Source organism: Pygoscelis adeliae, unplaced genomic scaffold (assembly GCF_000699105.1).
Source record: "Pygoscelis adeliae isolate BGI_AS28 unplaced genomic scaffold, ASM69910v1 Scaffold114, whole genome shotgun sequence".
In the NCBI taxonomy this organism is placed as follows: domain Eukaryota; kingdom Metazoa; phylum Chordata; class Aves; order Sphenisciformes; family Spheniscidae; genus Pygoscelis; species Pygoscelis adeliae.
The window spans coordinates 300,824-324,733 of NW_008824587.1; the positions used below are offsets into that span (position 1 = coordinate 300,824).

Consider the following 23,910-nt stretch of genomic DNA (forward strand, 5'->3'; position numbering starts at 1 on the left):
CCTTGGAGCAGCACGCGGATGTCATGTTGTATCTAGTCATCAGGCATCTCCCTACTCATTTCCATCTGAAATCTTCAGAGCAGAGCAAATACTGGAAGAGATAACCCCATTTACCACAATATTGATGACCAGCTCTAAGTCTACAGAAAGGTATCAACATCAAGTCACTGCATTTTCATTGACAAATCTTGTGTGCTTTTAATAACACATTTTCTACAAAACCAGCTGCTAGGCCAATAAATTTTAAAAAGCAGTTGGTAGATGATATGTTTAGAATAAAACATTATTATTATCCTTTGAATGTAGGGATTCATTGTGTAATTTTGCAGTAAAAGTTACTCATTCAAATATGAAACTCATGTTTCAGGGAGATGCTCTTGGCTCCAAAGACTTTCACCACAATTCTGAAGCTTAAATTGGAACATTTGTATTCAGCAATAATTACAGCTGCAATCAAACAAAAATGTTAACTTTTGTAAAGTTACGGTGAATACCTACTATAATTCAGATAATACATCAGTCTTGCATTTTTCCCTATCTACCTTTCTAGACAACTTAATTTCCAGACATTGTGAAAATCCCTAAGATGAAGCTCATTTGTCCTAACCTCAAAATTTATGAAAACGAGTATTTCAGTTTGATTCGCCTTCTGCTTACAGCTTTGAATAAAAGGAGAAAAATTACAATGAAAGGATAAATATAACACACATTGACACTTACAGGAGTATACCAGCCTTGCTTTCAGGAGTTTTTCTATCCTTCATGACACACAGATCATACAATTTTTTGATTAAGAAAGCTTAGGACTGTAACAGGCAATAATCCTTAGGATGGGGTAGAAGGAATCTTTCTACTTGAAATTATAACACAAAAAATGAAGAACTTTAGGTGGGTTTATAGATCTATAAAATAGTTCTCAAAACCTCAAAGTCCCCTCCTAATTAAAATAGAAACTGGAGGCTAGAAATACGCACCCTTCCATCTAGAGACTGCAAGTGAGGTCTCTACCTGCCCCCTCTATGCAAAATAAAAATGAAAAGCACCCAACAGTTTTTCCTTCTCAGATGAAATCACAAATATTCAATCATCAATTTAAATTGAAATTAAAAACAATGCAAGACTACTCTCTGCTATTTTTCTCCACCTTTACTCTTTTCCTTTTCCTCCTATGCTTGTACCTTGTGTCTGATCTTTGGGTTAAGGTGGCGAAGAACGTGATGTGAAGTAGCAATAAACTACACAGCTGACAATTATGCTTCCTAGGACACTCAAATTGAAAGCTTGCCGAAGTCATAAACCAAAAAGAATATCCTTCAAGAATTGGAGGCAAAAATTAAGTTCATTGCTGTTTTATCCCTCAGTAAGACAGACATTGTAAGTGGCAGATCCTATTTTTGGGTCGTAGCAGTGATTCTTTCTTGCCTAATTATTAGCAGTGGATTTACTATCTTTAAAGCAGAATTTTGTCACCCAGCAGGAAATTTCAATTCTATCAGGCAGATTGAAGTCTCATTCATTTATTCCTTAACTGTTTTTGACTCACTTGCTAATTATCAAGGAAGGCTGCATTCAAAGCAGGTCTGAAGCCAGGAGGCAGGCACGGCCTGCATGCCGTCCCTCAGTTAGAGCCAGCTGCCATACCAGTTGTGCAACGTTCTGAGTGCCTTGTTTCCTATGAAGGTATCCTCCTCTACCTCCTAATATTAGCAAAACTTGAATTACTATTTGTAAATCTTTTAAAAAATCTAGACTTGACAGGGAGCTACAAAACACCGAGCAAGGTATATGGATGCCTTTTTGACCCTGTTCTTCTGGAAGGTGATTGCAGTGCTCAGAAGCTAATGGATGTAGGGATATGGGGGGGCATTACTTGGACATGCTGAGTTCCCACCTTGTTCCATACCACATCCCTATTTCCCAAGTCATCTCTGCTCTCAGTATTAAAGTAATCAACTGCTAAGTAAGATTAGTATAGAATGAAAACTAATCCTAGATTCCACCCACTCCTGCAATATCTGCATAAAACAGATGAACGCAGACCTGGGCTCCACCTTTCCTTATACCACCTGCATGTCTTGGAACAGCGGGCTGCAGAGGTCATTGCGCAGCGCAAGCAGAAACTCCTGGTCATGGCAAGGAGGCAGAGTCATGGCGCAGCCCCTCCGGGCTCCCAGCTGCTCTCTGAACATGACACGAGTCAACATAGCTCTTGCACGTCATAGCCTGGAACGCACACTTGGGCAAATCTCCCACCAGTTGCAAAGAAGGCATGGGAACTTGATCGTTTACTATAATCAGGCCAGACTGTCACATCATGGGAAATATGTGGATATGATCTTGCAAGTGGCAGGAACGAAGGGACGAGACAAGGGCAGGCAGAGGCAGGTTATGCTGATGACTGTGAATCCCATTCTGCAGAACAGTGTACATAACCACACAGAGCAATTTAGGAAATAAAGACATGATTAGTTCTGGAGCTAATTTCCTTGGTGCTTTGAAGAATGTTGCAGGTAAGATATGATCCACGGTAATTATGGAGGAAGATAAAGACAGGAGAGTTGCTGGCAGAGCGCCAGGCCCAGGAATACCTGAATACCTCAGGAAAGGCATTATAGCTTGTACCATCGTGCTCTCAAATTATCCTTGATGCCTGAGCCATGACTATCACTGTTCAATAGGCAAAAAAGAGGGTGGGGAGGACAAATACAGTCTATTCCTTATCAGAGTGCAGCGCTGAGGAAAAGCGGCAGTATGGAGGAGAAAGTGACTCTTGTTTCCATGGTAACTAAAGTTTGAAAAAAGTATATAGAAATCAATGTTATCTTAACATGTATGTTTACATGCAGACCCACAGTAATAAAAAGTTATTCAGCTGCAAGTATCACAGGACCATGCAATCATCATGAGACCATCCGAATCAGATCTGCTGTTCCAAGTAGCTGCGCTTGGTTTGGAACAACAGTGTCACCACCTGGAGAAACATTCTCACATTAGGCAGCACCAGTTTGGGATTTGGATGGGAAGAAGAAATCCCCAAAACAACTTCCAAATGATCTAACTTAGCAGCCCTACTCAATAGAAAGTGCCACAAGCTCTTCCATGCCAGTTAAAGTTCAAAGTCAGACACTTCCACAGGGTTGGACAACACAGACAAGATCACTTCCAACTGGGATGGAGCATCTCGTACGTGATTTCCTGTCACAGCACCCTAAGTTCTTACCAAAGTACACAGATGACATGTGAACCATCTAACACAAGGAAAGTCCAAGAAATTATGGCTCAAAATATGGCATAGTTACGGCTATTAAAAGAGAAGCGTTTAGTCTAAGTGAGAAAAATATGTCTTAGAAATTAAGTTAAAACTTGGAAGAAATTTATTGATAACCATTCAGTGTTAACTGTGGCAATGACACACATTTCTATTAATTCCACTGCAATTAGTTTAATATCTAAGTTAATATCTAATATCCATTAGCTAAAGCAATACAAATTCCCAAATGGAAAAAGTTCAGAGATAAAGGTCATGATTAAACAGACACTCATGTTCTACTGGAGCTCTCCAAGAGATTCAAATAATACCTTACACTATTTGACTTGTTTTCTGAAAGCACAATATCAGTGCTATTGAAAGTGGGAGAACAGAATGTGTTTATTACCCTACCTTTTATATCTGCAGTACAATTCTTTATCTGTGACCCAGAAACAAATTAAAGGGACACTGTCAAGTTGTATATTTTAATGGTTGTCTTTTCTCTGTGCTACCAGCAATCTGAGATTTTTTCAGTGCCTAGAGGTTTAAACAAATTAAAGCTTTCGTTTATTTACTTTTTGCCTTTCATTCATTTCACAGAAATTAAACTAGTCAGATTCATTTGTCTCCCTACAGCCTGTTCATTAGTACAGGGTGTTTGCATTTGGACTTCCAGGGAAGAGTTTGAAATACTACCGATTTTTTCTTGCACTAGTTTTGAAATGAGCAAGAGGTAGCCACTTCTGTTCAAACCATCCTTTGGAAATGGAAGACTCTAAAGAACTGATAGGAATCCAAGTATGTTGCTGACAAATCCAGGGAGAGTTTGAGATTGTTTGTCTGTCTTTGTGGGGGGAATTCAAACAATTGCAACAGATAAAAATACAACAGCACCTGAGCATATATTAAATTGTGAAATTGCCACAAAAAACGCCAAACAAACATGTTTGAGAGAGTGAAGGCTAGACATCTGGACAGTTTTAATCATTTTCACCATTTTAAACAATGCCTTGAGTTGTTTTTGTTCCTTATAAGATGATCAGCAGAACTACTATGCAGTTCCAACTCTTTTATACAGATTATGAAAGATGGGGAAAGTCATATAATCTTTCCATGCCTTAGTTTCCCCATTCGTTTTAAGGCATTATGATAAATTGCAACCCCACAGTGACTGCAAGCTTGAATTCATTCAGATTGGCAGAACACTTTAACAGCCTCAGATGAAAGGTGCTACAGAAGTGCCAAGTACTATCACTGTAATTATCATTCAATAGACACCGATCAAAAGAATGAAATGTGAAGTAGCATTTCCTATAGCCCTACTAACAGCCTAAATTTTAATATTCCTCCCATGAGCTCTCTCCATGAAAATATACAGGAACTGTTGGTATTTCTCATATGGCCGCAACGCTGCTTTTACAGGAATGAAGGAATGGAGGGATCTAAAGAGAAGAGTCAAAAATCATGAGAATAACACAGGTTTCTCCTACAAAAGTTTGCGCAGGCTTTCCAGTAAGAGCTTGGAGCTGCTTTCTCATTCTCACTCCTTCCCTGTCTCCAGTCTCTTTCCTGGCACAAGGATGTGATCTTCTGTCACAGCTCTAAGGATTTTCTGCCGTTGGCCTCCTTTGGACCCTGAACAACACTTCTCTGAAAGCCCCTGGGTTTCACATACCCCAGAGGAGTGGGTCCCGCTGTCCTCAAAGGATGAGAAAGTGTAAACATTTGGAATAGCGAAATGAAATCACTGGAATTGTGCTAATTTACACCCACTGCAGAGCCAGACAACTTGCTGAAATGTTTGTTTTCCCCTTTCTCACCTGGGAACTACATAGCATTTGACTTTATTTTCCCTAGAAACATAAGCTCCCCTGTTAATCCACTGCCCGGGCCTAACATAGGAAGCAAAAATGTGAGTTTCTCCCCTAGTCCTGAATATGTTTCAGTGGTGGTTGGGGCACAGCAATTTAGTAATTCATGGCCATTTCCCTCTTGGTGGAAGCTGCCATCACTGCAGATTAAATAAGGGGGTCTGACTGCCCACTGTGTGGATCCTTACCCTTTACGAGCTGATCAAGCTCTATTAATTCTGCTTATACAAAGCATCTAACAGATGCTAACAATGCCAGGTCATCTTCCATCCTCTCCTTACTGCCACATACCAGAGCCAGCCTTGCTGCTGCCCGTACTGACCCTGTGGAACAGAGGCTTTGCTGTCCAACCATGTCAGTTTGATAGCAATCAAAAGCAGACGAAAACCATGCTCCACCCCACAAACACTAAACCAGGATTACCAATACTTTTAAAGAAGAGCGGCCTCAGTGTGTGAATTAAGCTGTTGATGAGCCCTTATGCCTCTTCCTTTCTGTAAAACTGTCCTTTAGACAGCTGCAGGCCCTGAAAAAGAGACCTCCCTGGAACATACTCAGTTCAAAAAGGAAAATAATCCATACTCTGCCTTGCCGAGTCCTTTTCAGTGAAGCAGGTCATAGCACCATGTCTTTTATCCTGTCATTCCTGTCTCCTGCTTGATGCACATAATAAATCCACAGTGGTTTGAACTGCAGCTCTGTGCTGAAATCTGACAATCCCCCGTATCTTTAACCATGCCGTCTTCCAGTACTGCCCCAACTGGAAACTCCAAGTTTACTTAGAAAATTTTCAATATACAAGGTCAGACTCAAATAGTTAAACATATTATATTTACAATCAGTTTTATTTTCCAATTCTTGTGCTAGGTAGCACTGAGTATGGAAAAAGATTCCCTTTTTTAAAACAGAATCTATCTTTCATGCTTTAACTAGAATTTTTCCCATGTCTCATAAATTACACGCAAAAATTGAAGAGCAAAAATACCCAGAGATTTACGTTAACAAGATGACTTAGAAAAATAAGACAGAGGGCTCTAATTTTAATAACAAGCAATTGGAAATTTGACAACATGGGGTGCTGGCAGAGAACGTAAGAAAGCCAGGCATGTCTGACCTGGGAACAATGACGTGGGAGTCCAGAAAACCATTTACTCATTTTCACATGACAGCATCAAATTTGAGAAGAATATTTAATTCTCTTGAAACTGAAGGAGGATTTCAGAGAAGTAATTAGGAGTAGCTTAGCTAGTGGTTAACACCAGGACTGGGAATTAGAAGTTAAGAAATTCAGCTCAGGACATATTTCCTGGCTTTGCTGCATGATCACATTTAAGTTAGTTAACTTGTCCCTACTTCAGTTTTCCCAGCTGTAAAATGAGGGTGCTAATAACTAGCCACCATTGCGGAGAGCCTGGAAATCCATCAACAAAAGATGCTTTGAGAGTACAAAGTCTGCATGCTGTTGTTGTACTGACAAAAAAGAATCTGACAGTCAGGTTAACACTCCTAATTTTTGCAGAACAGTACCAGTGAGACTAGAAATAACTGCAAATGCTCAAAAGGACCTCATTTTTCTTCCCACCCCTAAAATGCTCAGAAACCCAAAGCTTCCAGGCATGTCCTGTTCCAGAAATGGTGGCTGAATTGACAGATACATTCTCAAAGTAATTTACATATTTCTTGCTGCCACTAACACTGGTTATCCAAATTCTGTTGCAGTTGACAGTTTAATGATAATAGCTTTCTGTTTATACATCATCTGTGATAATGTTCCTATTCTCCTTAAATTCAGTCCCCGTAAAAGGGGTACTTTAATGTATGCAGCCACAGACCAAAATGATAGTAATTTTCCCTTCTTGTTGGAATGGTTTAGTAAACAATTACATTTCAATTAAAGACGGGGTGATCATGCCGAGGGAAGCACCATACAGCTCTTCACATAATACAGGAAGATAAATTCTCCAAAGTCAAACTATTATAATATAATTTACATGACTGCTTTTGGAAAAAAAAAAAAAAAAACAAAATGGAAAAGAGTGTATATTAAGCACAGGCAAAAACTTGGGAAAAAATCCTTCAATATCTCGTCCACAGCAGCTTGAACCAGGATCCCATTATTTAGGATTATGTTCAGTGAAGAGGAATGGTAGAAGGGTTACTCACTTTCATCTCTCCAGGAGTTTCCATTTAGTGATATGCCATTAGTATTTAATACTTCATTTATCAAGGATTAAAAACAGGCTAGATGGAGGAATGCCATAGAGTAGCTTATAACGTATCACTGTAAATTCAGCTGTGTACCCAACCCAAACAGGCAGAAAAACTGCTGGAAAACAAGTTAACATTACAAGGAGAAGAAGAACTAAAACCTAAAAAGATTTCATATTTCTTTGTGACTACAAAAGCTTCATTATGAACGGGCCTGAAAGGCAGAGCAATGACAAATGTACTACGAAGCACAGCTCCTGCTCCAAGACATCGCACTCAAAGTGCAGAACAATAGACAACAAGCAGACGATGAAGGAACAGGAGGAAACGAGGAAATGATGATACTCATCTTCATGACTGACAATGAGCCGGTGAAGAGTGTGTTTATACCACTGGCTTTGGCCTTTGAAGCTTCTCTGAGAATTGCTTCCCTTCCAATTCAATTTACACAATTCCATGGATGGACAGCCTGATCATGTAGCTTATAGCTGCAATGTGCTTTGATTTTGTTTTGTTGGGGTTTTTTGTAGCCAATGTGGCTTCAACCAGAAGAAGCACAGAAGTGTTTTCTGACATCCTGGAAAGCAAATGATTGATAGTAGAATTGAGGCTTAAAGGTCCAGAAAGAAGAAAATCCTAAACCCTATCTAGCATTTTGGGGTAAGAGAGATTATACAGATAATTCCTCAGACACAGCTCTGTAAGAAAGGCAGAGAGCCATTTTCAAACCGTTTAAAAATATTCACACCACATATGTTATATTAATTCACCCTATTTGGAAGGAGGTTCCTTGCACAGTGAGTGAGGTAGACTAACAGCAAGAAATCATTCTGGTTTCTTGATCCAATCACTTAATCCAACTCTTGCACAAGTTCTTTGGCAATTTGGACTTCTCCTTGGCCTGGGATATTTGCACAGAGAACTAAATAAATCAGGCTCTAATAAAAGCGGTCAATAGATGGCAATGCTCTAATGAGATGGGAGAGAAGTCATCACACAGCAAGTCTCAGCAATCCCACCCTTGCTCTTGATTGCCCTGCAAGGTGGGCAGAGCAGGAGGATTTAATACCCAGCAGAGTTTCCCATCTTCTAGTCCCCGTGTTTGATAATATACAACAAAATTTCAGGTTTAACCCATCTCACACCTTAAGCTATTTGGGTTCAACGCAGAGAGGCTAAATGCCTCTCTGTATTCTCCTAACAGGTAAATGTCAGTCAACAGCAAGACCTCACTCATCTCCCCTTGAGCATGGCAAAGAGTCCAGCATTTGCCCTTTGTTACATTGGTGTATACAGCCCTTGAGCATTATCAGCTGCTGCCAACTGCCCATTCTCAGTGGAGACAACTCCAGGTTGCTACCTAAGCAGGCAACATTTTAACTGACATCTCATGCTAAGTCAAGCCTTCTGTCTTTCTTTTTCCATCCTTACATAGTGACTTTTCTTGAAGCACTTGTTAATTAGGTCTCTTCATTCAAGGAGCAGAATCATGACAAACAGGAAGGGTTCCCACAAGACCATTTAACTCTAAAGATGTCTCCTGCAAACGTGTGTGAGGATAGTCAGTCTCTGAATACTGAATACTGAACTTGGTGCTCAGAGCAGATTCAGAATCAGGGACCCCAAATGAACAGTCACTTGGACTAGAGACTTGGATTCATTAGACTACATCAGATCATACAAAGCTCTGATAGCACAGAAGTTAAGTGAGGTGGGTTTACATGGAAAATAATCATTTTATAACATGAGATAACTAGGACTAGGGAAGGATTTTTCATGTTTAAGAAGCTCTATTAAAAATTTCTTTTTGTAGAAGGAATAAGAATAGCTAGTTCACATACTAAGATGTAGAAATCTTAAGGCTTGATTTTCAAGCTTATATTCTATAACTAAAAAAAATAGCATGAGCTATTGTTTTCCAAAGCTGCTACAAAAACCAGAATGCCCAATTAACTGTAACTTGCCCGGCAAACTTCTGTATGGGAAGGGAGCACTTCCACCCTAGTTTGCTTTAGATTTCAAATGAAAGACAGCAACTGGGAGTGCAACGCTGTCAAAATAGCTGAATCCAATGGCTCCTGAGCTTACTAGTCCTTTGGAGACTCAACAGCAGAAGGATGGAGATGTCAGGGAAGAACAATCAGCTGTAAAATATGAAAAGCTTACAACATCAAAACCTACAGCAGCAGGCTCAAAAGTAATAATCCCATTACCACTAAACTAAAGCACTAATTACTATTCCCAGTGGCTGGAGTGGACTGACTGCTAATGTTCCTCTGGTTAATGAAGGAAGGTGAGGGAGAATATATTTCTTAAGTCAGACATCTGCTGAAATCTGGGCAGCCATAAAAACTATGTATGTAATGAAGCCATTCATATTAATGGCAATAACATTCAGAGGGCTGAGCAGGAAAAGAAATGAGATGATAGTGGATTGTAACTCAGAGAAGAAAAATGCTCTGTATTATCCATTTGATGACTGCCCTTAATTAATCCATACTGAATAACAGAGCCAGTCAAAGCAAGCAACCACATCCCATATAGGCTGTTTCACTAACAGGAGCTAACCTGCTTAAAGACAGGAATAACTTCTCTAAAAACATAAAGCGGGGTATATGCCATTGGAAAAGGAATAAAGAGCATTTTATTTTCACTGACTACAATTACACTAAGAAAAACACTCCCAAATCCTCTGTCTTGCGAAGAATCCAGATTTCCCCATCATTCTTTGCCTTTTTCATCAACAAGTAGTACATTGTTTAAGGTTCAAAGGTGCTCATTTACCAAGAGAGATAGATTCTGATAAATGAAAGGCACAAAGCAAAAGCATGCCCGTTCAGTTAGCTTTACTGTGTTTCTGTCTGCCATGCTCAGAGTTTTAGAGCATTTGTAACTGATAATCATTTCAGATAGAGGACACGTGGCTTGTGGAACAAGGGGGTTAGACAGAAAAATTAGTTTCCCTCTTGGCATTGAAACAAGATGCGCCTTGCTTAGCAAAAAGGTGATACCACAAGGGGAATCAGACCAAAAGATGACCCCTCTGTGTTTTGACTTGTTAGGAAAATAACTTTCATCAACTCCAGAAAAAGAAAACCAAACATGCCCCTACAGCAAATGCTTAAAGACACCTCATACTCCATTGTTTTTCTGTTTCATTGTCTTCAGTATTTGCCACATACTGTACACGCGCCTTCAAAACAGAACTCGTCTCCTGCCATCCACTCACTGTTTTCATCACTTCTTCCCATTTCATTTAGCAAATAGGGCAGTACCAAAAAACACGCTCTCATATATTCAGCATGTGTTTCATATAAAGGCTACAGAATATAGATCCACAGAGAATGTTACACATTCACAAACTTACAATTTATAGAACTAAAATAAACTACTTGGACAAACTGCTATTAATGATTCATTCATCAGTGCAAATGTTCTCAGGTGAACTGGGTGTGCTCAGATTTTTTTGATTGCACCATCGTCTTTCCTTTGCAATTCTGGTTCTACCTATCTAGGTTTGTTATGAAGTAGCTGAGCCTGTAAAGTAGGTGTGGCCTGCGAAGAAAACCTATAAACATACACTGAGAAAACCAGCTCCAAGACCATTTGCCTCTTCTCTGAATAAAAATATTTTTGTGCAAACTTATTATCCACATATATCAGACATATTCCTCTTGAAAAGATAACCTTCTGATTGCCTTGGCTATCACTCGTACTGGGTATATCCATCTCCAGCTGTGTATACTTTATGGTTGTACTTATTTTTTTAAATCTCTAAATAGATTTCTCTCTTACTATTACTGGAGGTTACCCTAAATGTTACCCAAAAGACCTTGGTAACGTCAGCTGATTACAAAGGCCCAGCCTCCCAAGATGTTATTGCATTAATTATAGATGTGTCCAGGCTGATGATACATAAGGAAAAAAAACCAAACCAGCTACTCTCAGCTGCATGTTTATTGCCCACTTTCAAAAAAAGATTTATTTTAATCCCACCACTGTGCTTCTATTTGTCAGCTGAGTGTACTCCTAAATTAAATAATTACTTGCATTTGATATTATTTGTTAGATAACACAATCCTTGTGGTAAAAATTACTGCGATCCACTCTAGAAGTCTAATATCTGCAGGATGTTAGAGAGATGACTTATATCAGTGGGGAGGTAGTGATAAATACTACTGTGCACATTCTAACTAAAGAAGAAACAAAGACTTTTAGCTCACTCCAGAACTGATCTCCAAGGCGTGACAGGGCCTATCTTCTAAAGCTATGAGCCAGCCCAAACATCTGGTCTTGTAGGAGTGCAGAGAGGGTAGGGAGAGGGAGTCCTGTGGTTAGACTCCTTACTCTTCCTCATACTGCAGTGAAACTGTTGGCAACTACTGCTTCGTGTGCAGCTCCACAGAGCTAGGGCTCAGCACCGACAGATCCCTCGGTCAACCACTAGCTCTGGCTTCTTTGGGTCTTTGGCTCCCCTCTGTAAAAGGGACACAGTAGTGCCCTTCCCCGTGGAGCAACAAGACCCCGTTTGTCCTGTTTGATTTTGGTATCACTGTTATTCATGTTAGCGGTGCTGCTCTGTTCCACTCCCAAATGACTTCCCATTCTTTACATACTGCTATCACAACAAAACAGTGGTATCAGCAGAGCATCTCAAAGCAAAAGGAGATTGAAGAAATGGAAAACAGTGAATGGCTCCTCTAGGCTCCTGCTGGGAGAGGATACCAGGCTCTGGGGAATCACCAGCTTGGCAGGTTTTCTGTTAGTTAAGGAAAGGTTCTTCTACAGGAGATTTTCTCTCTGTAGGAGTACGAGGACATGCTGTACAGTTGCAGACCAGTAAATACACCTATGAATATACTGCACTGCCCTAGGATTCACAAAGGAAACCTCACTAGGAATGTCTCCCAAGTGAAATGACTTACCCAAACCTGCTCCAGATTCATATTCAGATCTTGTTGCTTTACTAAGAAATATTTTACAGTTGCTTCTTGCTAACAGTATCTAACAACACCACATTTACTTAAAAATAAGCAATCAACTAGTTTCACATACACCACCTCTTCTCTCAGGATGAGCAAGTTCCTCTCCCTTCTGGCAAAACCCCACAACAATCATTAAGATACCATAACAATCATTAAGATGGGGAGAGACACTTACCGTGACCCGGAAGGGCGTTGTGGCAGCAGGCTCCATGGTGGGGTTCTTCTCAGTGACCCCACTGGGCATGCTGCGCCTCTGCCCACACCTCTCCGGGGGGGACTCTGTGGATGGTACAGAAAACAAAGGACAATTACAAACACGCAAGCACAGGAACAGTCCAGGAACATCAGCAGGCCATGCAAAATGTGGCTTCTTCCTTTGAGATGCCCTTGCAAATGAGCCAACACAACAACCCCACTGTATCTGCTCGTACTTCCCACAGCCGCCTAGAACAACGTTCAATCAGCAAGACTTTCACCTTCAACAATTAGCATTTTTTATACAACTGTAAGCTTCAGATAATGCCTGACAGGTTGGCATTATCATTATTTCCAGTCTGCAGATGGGTAAACAGAAAATGTATTGAGCTGAGTGAGAATTATATGCAAAGTACAGATCCGTGCACTTGTGGACTTGATACTCCTAAGGGAAACTGCTAATGGGGTTACAGGCGCAGGATGCTTAAGTTACCTCTCCAATTCCTCTAGCAATTTGCTTTGTAACTAGGAAAAAATTATTAAATCCTGCATTTGCTAAAGTATAAAATGTGGATAGGAATACTTACCTCCTTCCCTGCTGGTGAGGAAGGGAGGGGGCTGAAAAGGCTAAATTGACAAATATGCCTAACACTGAGAAGGTTTAGAAAGATATTAGGTAAGGTCAGCAACAGCGTTATGAGGTGGTGTTTCCTCAGTTCACAGACCCTCTTTGAAAGCACCATGGAACTCATAAAAATAGATCCATTTCCAAGCTGCCATTCAATGATGCTCAGACCTTATAACAAGCTTCCCTTCTCAAACCATTCGAGAGTCCTTATTAGCCAAGCATTTCCATCGCCCAAAAGGCAGAGCTGTGTCATCTCCATTCTGTTGATCAGGAAGTCTAGAAAATGGGCAGGGCCTGTGGTCACGATCATGTAGGCATTTAGCGATAATTTCACGAAAAAAAATTCAGGTGTCCAGACTACAGTGTTCTCAGGAGCGGACACATGACATAAGGGCTGAAGAATGCTCCTCCTCGAACAGCGTTGCGGCTCTCCAGGAGGTGAGGAGGCTCCCTGCTTGAGAGGGGACTGTACAGTCTTCTGTACAAATCTACATGGGTCAGAGACCTGTGCATGGCTTTGCAAGTTAAGAAAATGTCTTATATAGATCTCTACAGCGAGGCAAATAGGTTAGAAGTAACAGCTCAATCATTTTTATGAGCAGAGTTTAAGGCCATGTAAAGTGCCAGGAGTACAAAACAAAGGCCTGAGCAAATCTCATAGTAGTGCACCTTCATTTTCAACCACCAGTTACTTTGCTGCTCCTTTGAAAGTAAGCACACGGGATTCTTTTGAGCCGAGTGCTTCTTTTCTGCTTGTCCCTGCCCTGCTGTGGCACTGACCACATCCACCAGTGGGAACTCTACTGTAATTTCCACTCAGAGCCAGACCTTTAGGGACATGAAGAATTTTTACATTCAAAATCAGCCCAAAACTGTTTAAGAATTCTCAGAATGGGTACAAAAATTAAACAAATATCAGGTGGTATATAAATACACTGGTAAGGTGCAAGCTGGGGAAAGGCTTTTGTCAAAAACTGTCTTCTTTAGGCTTTTTTTTTGCCACACACCAATACATATCAAAATATTGTCCTCTGCCATCAAATCACGGTCTCCTGAATACAGAATAGTTCAGGCTTCAGAGAAGATGAATGCAGCTCATACTTCTTATTCTCCCAGGCCCCAGAATCTTCTCTACTCTTTTATTTATCCACATCCACTGGGTTGGACTTTTGTTAACTGAAATTCTCCCTTTCTGTAGGCTTCTTTTCCACAAATGTTTTCTGTCCTTTATATCACCTTATCAACAAACCCTTCTGATGTATAGAAATCCCTATAACTTTTGAAAGACAGTGTCTGGATATGTAACACTGAGTTATTTACTAAACAATATGGAATCCAAGCAAAGACAACAGCAAATCAACAACAATTTCAGAATGACACTGAAAAGCAGATTTTTCACACGGTCATTCTTCTCATTTTTTAAAAATGATGAGCATAAAAATAAATTTTTAAATGGAGCTGAAATAAACATTGGGGGAACTCATTCTCATACACAATTTCACAGGCAACAGGCATGCCAATGCATATCACATCATTGCTAGGGTTCTTGGTTGGGAATGAGAGGTAGCCTGAAGAAGAGTACCTGCTGCAAAAGGAAATTAGATGGCAGACTCTGCTAGAGGGAGGCTTCTACAAATTAGTATGCGAAGAAATCTAAAGATCGAATAACCTATACTTCAGCATGTCTCAGACAATGATGTTCTCGTAACTAGTGTAACTTAGAGGTGGTTTGTTTGCCAATTCTCAGCCTCTGCAATCTGTAATTTGCTGCCATCAGATCTTGGCAAGGAGGGTTGTCCCCTTAGCAAGGTTCTCCCCTTGCCAAAGACTGCCATCACCCGGGATCTGTAAGAAACAACTAATACCTGCAATTCCACTCAACAATTCCTGAGATGTATCTTAAACTATTCCAAAAGGACAGACTGTGAGATTCCACCCATGGACTGGGTGAACTGCCTGTTCAGTAACATCTTCCTTCGTTGCAAATCCCGTCCATAATTCCTCACCAGCGGCCACGTAACCCGTATGAGAGCCAGACAGCCAAAATCAGCCAGTTCATTGCCTAAACAACTTCCAGCCAAGCCTTCTAATGTCTTGGCCACTTTCTTTGCAGAATGCTACACTTCGAATCTCAAGGAGGCAATCAAGTCCTTTGGTGTCATCTCCTTTCACACTAAGGCTCCCACCCCATTCCTTTGAACAGTGGCCTTCTATTTTTTGGACTGTCATAAAGAAACTACTTGATTACAGCATTTTGAAAGTGAGTTCAAGATGACAAGACACCTGAAGAAGCTGCTTTGCATTTTCTTAACGACCAGAAAAACAAACGTTGTTTAAAGCATTTCTCATACACTTGGCTGGAAAACAGGAACAACAGGATTACGTGAAAAGCGGCTGCAAGAAATGACTTTCCCCAGAGGCCTGCAGCACAGGCACAGAGTGTGCTCCCCAGCCCAGCACACTTCTCACCTTCAGCACAGCGGGAAAGTACTTGCTGTTCCGTATAGGTGTTACAGCACTACTGACTTGCACCACAGTGGTTTGTCAGACCGAAGTGCACAATTGTCTCACTTTCGGTAATCTGTCAATCTGCTTCCTCTTTCAACCACATCGGTCAGACTTCTTCAGAGAAAGGGAGAGTGTGTTATGACCCGGGGCTGATTAATATCTGGGTCTGACTGCACTGAAGTCACAAACTGTACTCTTAAATTCTTACTTCATCATTAAAATATACCCAAAGCAGAGCCAGCAAACACATCCGTTTGATCCAGACCAAAATACAGAGATGGGTTAGGACCTAAAGCTTCCTATTATTGTTAAGTTTATGGTTCATAAAGTGTTTGGAGGCCAATCTCCATTTTAGCTTAGTTTAAGCACTGTGGGTATCACTGGAGAGGGGAGGCTTTGCAGGAGAGACACATTACAAAACCCTTTACAAGAAACCAGAAGTAACTAGAAGGAGGGTGTGGGTGTTTGGGGCAGAGCGGGGGGAGCTGTTTGTTTTAAAGGGCGGTAAAAATAGCTTACAGGTAAATTAGTAACTCCTAACTACCAGAAGTGTACAGCAGAACAGTTTTACACAGCAAACAGTACGAATACGTAAAGGTTTGAACTGCCCTTTTTACTTCTTCAGTGTTAGGGGAAAAGTCTTAGGCCAGGTTACTGGCATTAGCGATGTCTGTATAGCAAGCCCACAGTAACACCGCCGCGGCAGCCTGCCACCACAAGGCAATAATAAAACCTCTCTCCATAGTCACTAGAGGCTGAAAAAGAAATATGTTAATTTACAGCAGAAGATATTTAGGTTAACCATTGGAAAAAGTCTTCTCTTGGCATGGACAGTTATACGTTGGAATTGATCATCTAGAGAGATAAATGTATGTTCAAGCCTAATTCAAACCTTTCTGTGGCAGAGCTCTCCCTGTCAGGCGAGGTTCAGGTACAATGAGCTTCCTTCCCTCCCCTCTCCTGGGACAGATACCAGATGATCTCCCGAAATCCCCTCCAGCCTTACTTTCTGTGATTTCTGAAAAATTGGCCCACTTGTGCATAAAACAAGCAAGCTACAAGAGATTGGATTCAGTATCTGACCTCAGCCTTTTCTTCACAACCTCTTCACACATCTTCCTCCTCTCCTGAACTTACACTCCATTTCTGGCTGGACAGACTCCACTGGCAGTTCTGTATAGCACAGGGAGTCCAGGCTCCTACACTGACCTCTGTTACAGACTCACAGTGTGACCCTTGGACATTTTAATGCTTTTCATCAGATTCACAATTGATAAAAACCTTCAAAATCCCATGGGAACACTACAAGATTTCATTAATTAATGTCTGCCATCCATTTTGTATCCCAAGATAAAGGATTCCAGAATGAAGAACAGTATTACTGCAGGCAGCTAACCACGGAATGACATTTCCAGAAGCACTTAGTATTATCAGATAACATCCTCACTAGACAGTGAATTTCTCTGTTAGTTTAACACTATCCCTCAGCTCATAGAAATTCCAGGATTATACCTTCATTTGTCCATTTATTTGCTCTAGATCAGATTTGATCTGAGGACTTAGACACACAGTATCTCAGGACACTATTTGCTCTCCCGAAGTCCTCAACTTGTAATGAACTTAAAACCTCCAAATCTTTCTTTTATGACACAGAGCCCTGAAAATCACTGAAGTAACAGTCTATTAAATGAGGATTACAGTGCAGGCATATGGATCTGAAAACGGATTCCTTGGGTGTAGCGAAGAAAGCCACAGTATCCAGCAGCAGAGATGCCAGTGTGCAGAAACAGATGCCCACAGAAAGGGATGGCTTTCCGATTCTCCACCATTTCCACCAGCCCACAATGCACCCAAATAAAGGAGGGGATATATACAGATGAGCCATAAGAAGCTGTCTAATCACTGTTGGACAACTGAACCAGGCAAGCGCACCTAAGTATATTACCTGGCCCTTTAGAAGCTCTTAAAAATCTCAAATTTAGACTGGAAAAGGTTCATAAGTCACTCTGAGGAGGACTGTGGCCATTCTGATAGAAATTCCTCATCTAATTTTCTCCTCGTTGATATTTTTTCTGTACTTCTCTAAGCTTGCCCAATGACAACTAGGCATTTCTACTCACACTCTGTTTTACTTCCACTCTGCATGTTGTAGAACTGTGCTCCTGTGGGCCCTCCCAGTTCTTTCTGATGACCATGTACTAAATCTCCCCATAAGCAGCACTGTTCAACGTCTGCCACAGACTGATGCTGGGCTGGGGCTCATCCGCGCTATGCAATCACTGAAGCAAGAAGAAACAAACAAAAGTGCTTCCTGCTTTTCCAAATATTTACAGAAGGCTGCAATGTTTTGGGTTTTCCCCAGTGCAGGATAAGATCTTCAAAGAGAAACTTCTTTGAAATTATCAACCCCCTGAAACCTCTCCCAGGTTATCACACATAGTTGGGTCCAAAGCGCTGCTTGGTGTGTATTGCACTAGGATTTTTTTTTTTAAGTTGCCAGGGCTGAAAGCATCCCACTGAGTTCACTGCCAACAGGAGGACACTGTAAACACTGCACATTAATTGAGGACCTAGGGCTTATGAATATTTCTGAAACTGTTCCTGTAAAGTAATAAACACGTGAGTTGTTAACTAATTCAAGGCATTTGAATTGACAGAGTAATTAACCCCTACTACACTTTTCCATGCCTGTTCTTCATGCTGTGGAATAGTTACAGAGCAGCGTAGCAATCCCCCCCAAGGCTTCCAGGACATCAGCAGCAGAACAGACTGTGAGGAACTCCTGGCACCAAAGCTCTTGTTTAACCCACTCAACATCACTGCCTTCTTCGTTGCAACTTCTCAGACACTGCTACAGAGCAGGTCATTATGTGTAACAAACACACAAACAATATTAATACTGTTTACTTTTCACTTAGCAAGTGAGATGTTTTTACATTTGCATTACCTGCTCTTGTGAATCACAGCTAGTCCAAGAGATCATCAGGATTATGCTCTCATTAGTGGGAACGAAATACATTAACTCCTTCTGTTTGTGCATCTCTCTTCACGCCCTCCCCCTCTCCCGCTCTCCTCTCACGCACAATTCCAGGGATCAGCCAGTGGAAGGGACAGTATTAACAAAAGCAAAGAGAACCAGCTGGAAGGAGTAACTAACAAGCAGGCACTTCCCAGCAAGTTGATTTTCTGATATGAAACTGTTCCAACTCCAAACAAGAAAGGGAGGTACAAATCTGAATGAGCGTCAGAGAAGTTAGCAATGAGAAAACGTCTCCCTCAACTCACCAAAAGGAAGCTGTGCTTGTCAGCAACGCACATGCCATGGCACTCCGAACAAGCCAGGAATAAGAGGAGAAGTAGAGATGATGACTTCATCAGAGGCAGCAAGAAAGAGAAGTATGACTGGAATGCCAGACAAGCCAGCAGCGCTGGGGAGACGCGGCAGGAGGCCAGGTTCCTGCACCGTACCGCAGTGACGTGCTTTAAGGAAAGGAGACTTTAGAGGCCAGTACAAATTCACCAGATCATCTGGATGCAATGCAGAAAACTTAAGAGTTGGTCAGAACCAAAAGCTGGTGGAAAAGATCCTGCAGGCAGCCCTCGGAGAGGTCAGGCTGGCTCCCGACCTTAGGCAATGATCCGCCAATGAAGGTGTGCTCCTCCCTGTCCTGCCCCATCGGTTTAGTGCTTGACATCTCCAGGGTGCCCCAGAGAGCTTACCAGGGTGGAGTTTCTGTGAAACCAGAGGGAACAGGAATTACCGGTCTCCTGCTCATACAATTATACTCTGTGAATTAAGTTTATTGCTTAATGAATTTAGGTGTTATTCCTCTAATTTCTGCATTATCTAATAACTCCTTACTACAAACCCAACAGAGGAGAGAAGGAGGCACATAGTAACAGAAGTGATTTATTTAACATGGCTCACAGTAGCGTTTATGAATTAAAAACAATCCCCGGAGAGTAGATATTTGTAGTGTCTGTGTGATTCCGAATACTCAAAAGAGGCTGAAGAAGAATCTACATTTCAGACAGCTTTAGGTGGCCACATGTGTCCAGGAGGGAAGATGGATCTTTAATCTGAATCCAAAGGAGTATTTAGAAGCTACTGTTAGAATAGTGGCACTTTTTAAAAGTGGAATATTACCCCGGGAATAAACAAAGACAGAAAATAATAAATACTGAGGTGAGGCAACTTTCCCTTTCACCAGGCGTGAATAACTCTGAAAGGGAAGCAGAGATGCAAAAGTGTCTGAGTTCCAACGGACAAAGGTCAGTTAAGTACCACTGACAGGTTATGAATGCCCTTACTAACACTCTCCTCCTGCTCCCGGCAGCTGAACTAGAAATATAGCTGCAAGGCCAGTTTCGTTGTTCAATTACCTGGAGAACTATTTATTGGAACATATCGCCCAATGCCCTGTTGATCCCTTGGTGAATTCCAGTTGATCTCTTACAGCAATATTATAACCATTATGTCACACAAAATTAATTAAAAGTCAAACCTTTATTAGGCAATAAAATTGACTTTTAAATAAAAATGGTCGTGAAGCAAAAGTTTAGGGCAGGTAATGCTGCCCTCTGAAAAATCAGACTCATCTAAAAGCAAAGCTAATGAACACTCAGAGTGGGTATTCTCTAGGCTAATGAAAGTTTGTGTCACTACCACTTCTTATATTAGAATAATTTCTTTTTGCATCTTAGAATCTCTAGCTTAAATACACTTCTATAAAGCACAGCAATCCCACTGGCTGTACCCACAACTGTTCCATGTCAGAATCAGTGATTTACTCCCCACTCATTTAATGCCCTGAGCAGAAATAGTTTCACATGTTCTCATGCTCCTACTACCTTTTCAGACAATTAAGGATAATGTTTACAGAACTATAGCTCGTAAAAAAAATTCTCACTTATCTAGCCATTTACATACAAAACAAAAAAATAAATTGGGATCATTACTTGCCTTTTGTGCTACACTCTGGCACAAAATATTTAGAATTAAATAATTAGAGGCTGGTTCTATGCCTATAGCTAATGCTATCCACAGTGACTACACCAAACAGATCCAGCTTCTTACCATTACCTTTGTTTCTGTCACAGATGACTTAAGCATTACAAAAACACTATATTCAGCTTAACAGGGGGAATGCTGTCTCTGACTCAACTGTGTCCCTGCCTGAAAGCATAAAAAGGCACCTGAAGCACCACTCAGAGCCATACAATCCTCTGCAGCTACAAGAACGGTGGCTGGGACAGTTGTGTGAACTGAAGAGCCTTATTAGAACTGGCTGGAAAACAGAAAACAATTCAACTCACAGAAAACATCAGACCACACTGTTTCCCATCAGCTAAAAAATTATGACCATCTTCTCTCAAAAGCAGGACTAAGACATTCTGCAATAAGAGCTTTTTCTTTTGCTTTGTTAAATAATGATTTGAAGTGACATTGACCTTTGCCATAGCACGCTGTGCACTTTAACGGATCTCATACCATCTCTGTGTCAGGTTCCCGGGTATCGTGTACTGTGTAGTATTTAATATTCCTCATACTGCTCCTGAGTAAGTGCTATTAATGGCTCTTGAATCTAGTACTGAAAAAAGGTGTGCTATTTTTCTGTGTACTTGATATGTATCTATTCCTCCATTTTCTCTAATATTACCCACTGAGACAATTCTTTTCCCAGCAGCATGCCAAGGTGCTTTTTGATGCATGCAAGCAGAAATGGGACTTACTGTCCTTTTCTCGTGTCTTTCTGTGGGCTTTGTCTGCCCAGTTTTGCAGCCTCTTCTTTCCTGGAAAGCTCAGTTAGGCCTTTCCACCCTTCAAAGCTGGAATAAGCTGTGTTTCTACTGTCACCCAGCAGTGGGGTAAAGGGAGCGTTGCTCTGATATAACAGAAATCCAGCTGCCTCACTAGAGGGAGCTGAAGCCCCTTCGCTGGCCAACCTAAACCACAGCACTGACCGAGCAAGAGGACAAAGGAGGTCTGTGCTGCCTGGAAGAAATCCGCTTCTGACACAGACATCAGGGGTGTGGGATTTCTCTCTGGTGTTGTTTATCTGCTTGTTTAGTTGACGTTCAGTATCGCCGATAGTTAAGAGGACTTCCCCTGTCCTTCTGTACGCTCCTTTGTACCTTTCAGTGCTGTGGAGGGCCATTCCCGGCACAGCCAGGCGGCTAACGCCTCTCCTCCGGCCAGTTCACATCCCCACTGCAGATGCTGGCCCTCTCCACCTCCTGCCTTCATTCTTGTAGCTTAGTGATAGATATCTAGGGCAAATTCTGCCTTCCTAGAAATTGATGGGGAATAGATTCTTTACCTGAGGAGACAGATGAGACACATTTGTCAATAAAAACGTACTCCCAGAAGGCAAAAAGGAAAGGAGAAGAAAATAGCACAAATGGGAAAGGAAAGCTTAGATAATTCTCAACATGAGGAGTTTGAAAATATACACACTAATCTCTCTGTACTACCAAACTGAAGAAAGGTCCACGTCCAAAAGAAAGACATAGCTGCAGGTCCCCAGACCTGATGCCAGAGTGGTGACAGGGAAAGACTATAAGGCATCCAGAAAATTCACCCCCTTTCGAAAAATAAATAGCAAATCATGCTGATTGAGCAGCCTTTATTACAACTCCATTTCTACTGTCTTGGGTTTTTTTAACTAGATATGTATATATATAATTGGTATTTTTATTCTTTATTTATCAGTCTCTGAAATAAAATATGTATGATATTTATCTTTCTTTGGTATGATGTCTAGAGAACAAATTCGTCTTTTGCTAACGGCGTATCATTAGGAGCCTTTTCTCCAGGGTAAAATTGGAATCAAGCACAAACTTTAAAAATACATCAGAAAAAGATGAAATTCTAGCTTGGTTGGGGAACAGATCATGGAGACTGCTAATACCCTGGTTAAAATGGAAAGGATGATAAAGTGAAGTGGAACATCAGCTTCCTCCCATGTGATGATAAAGACAAGCAACATGGAGTCTGGAGAACAAGAAGTCAGCTCTGGGGAGATTTAAATTAGGTCCATCCATCATGCTTAACATTTCTGCAAAGATTCAAAACTGTTACCGTGCTGCTTTCCTGCAGCACTCCATCAGCGTGGCTGCCTATTCACAGAGGCAATCCACGGCAAAGGAGAAACTTTTACACTCCCTGTAATCTGTGTCACTGCGGACACAAACCATGCCACCTGTACACACCGTGCGGGACAGGGCAGGGAGGATACAACCCTCTTCTGCTTGAGACTGCCAGGAGCCCCAGTGGGCTGAAGCACCGTCAGTGGCCAGCCACCTCTGCAGACTGCTGGCCCAACACAAGGCGGCCATCAGCACGTGGCGGTGGAGGACCATGGACACCCGCCAGACGGTCTCACATAGCCTTCGGCTAACCTCACAGGATCCCTGCAGCAGAACGGCTGGAGAATGGACTGTCCCTTCTGCAGCTACGTCTCTCCAGTGATTTCAGTACAGCTGACGCAGGTCCTGCCGGGCCTCCCATTTCATTAAGACTCCTGGGATTGCAAAAGGGAGTTGGAAATCTCACAAGAACAAATTGTGTTGCAGGACATTGGCCCTCTTTGCTTCCAATTTCAGAGAGAACTAAAAAGTATAGAGCCACATAGTGCCACAGCGGCGGCTCCTGTGAGACGGGAGATGCACATCCAGATTGCAGCCATGTTTTTGTCTCCTGTTAGTGAGGTTTGTTTCCTTGACAAGGTGTTCTTATGTTTGGTTTGGGGCTTTTTTAATAGCTGTCTTGGACAGATGAACTACAAACCGGTTCAGAACAGTTTACCTTGTGTGTGGAGTAGCAGCACAGTATAAATGGAAACTTTGCGCAGTTTAATTACTAGGCCATTTTTCCACTCGTGTGTGGTGGCTGCTATAACAGGTCTGTACTGGCAAAATGCAAATTAAATAAATAAATACTTAATTTATAAGCATGATTCATCAGAGGTTTCATCTTCTACAGCAAAGAAACAGATGTTCTATTGATGGCACTTCATTAGAGAGATAAATGGGGTCACATACATATCGCTATTCACATCCATCTGCATAATAGACCAAACATTAAGATTTGAAATTCGCATAGTACATGCAGCTCTTACATCAGTCTGAAAGAGTCTTAATGCCCAGAGCCAATTAATCCAAGTTAGATTGCCTTAACATTGAAGGAACTTTAATATTGTTCAGGAAAGCAGAAGGTTGGGATTTAACACTGGCTATTTAGGCTACAGTTTCACTGGAAACACA

General features: G+C 41.4%; 2 protein-coding genes across 2 annotated transcripts in view; one reads left to right on the forward strand and one right to left on the reverse strand.

Annotated features, from left to right (window-relative positions):
• DAB2IP (DAB2 interacting protein) overlaps nt 1-12,573 on the reverse strand; it is a 140,943-nt gene extending 128,370 nt beyond the window's left edge. The window contains exon 1 of the mRNA XM_009322128.1: nt 12,490-12,573. Within this exon, the coding sequence (XP_009320403.1) occupies nt 12,490-12,558 (69 nt within the window). The 5' untranslated portion in view covers nt 12,559-12,573. The remainder of the gene's footprint in view (nt 1-12,489) is intronic.
• Nucleotides 12,574-18,961: 6,388 nt separating this feature from the next.
• The window catches only part of STOM (stomatin), a 117,606-nt gene continuing 112,657 nt past the window's right edge, over nt 18,962-23,910 (forward strand). The window contains exon 1 of the mRNA XM_009322129.1: nt 18,962-19,109. Coding sequence (XP_009320404.1) covers nt 18,962-19,109 — 148 coding nt within the window. The remainder of the gene's footprint in view (nt 19,110-23,910) is intronic.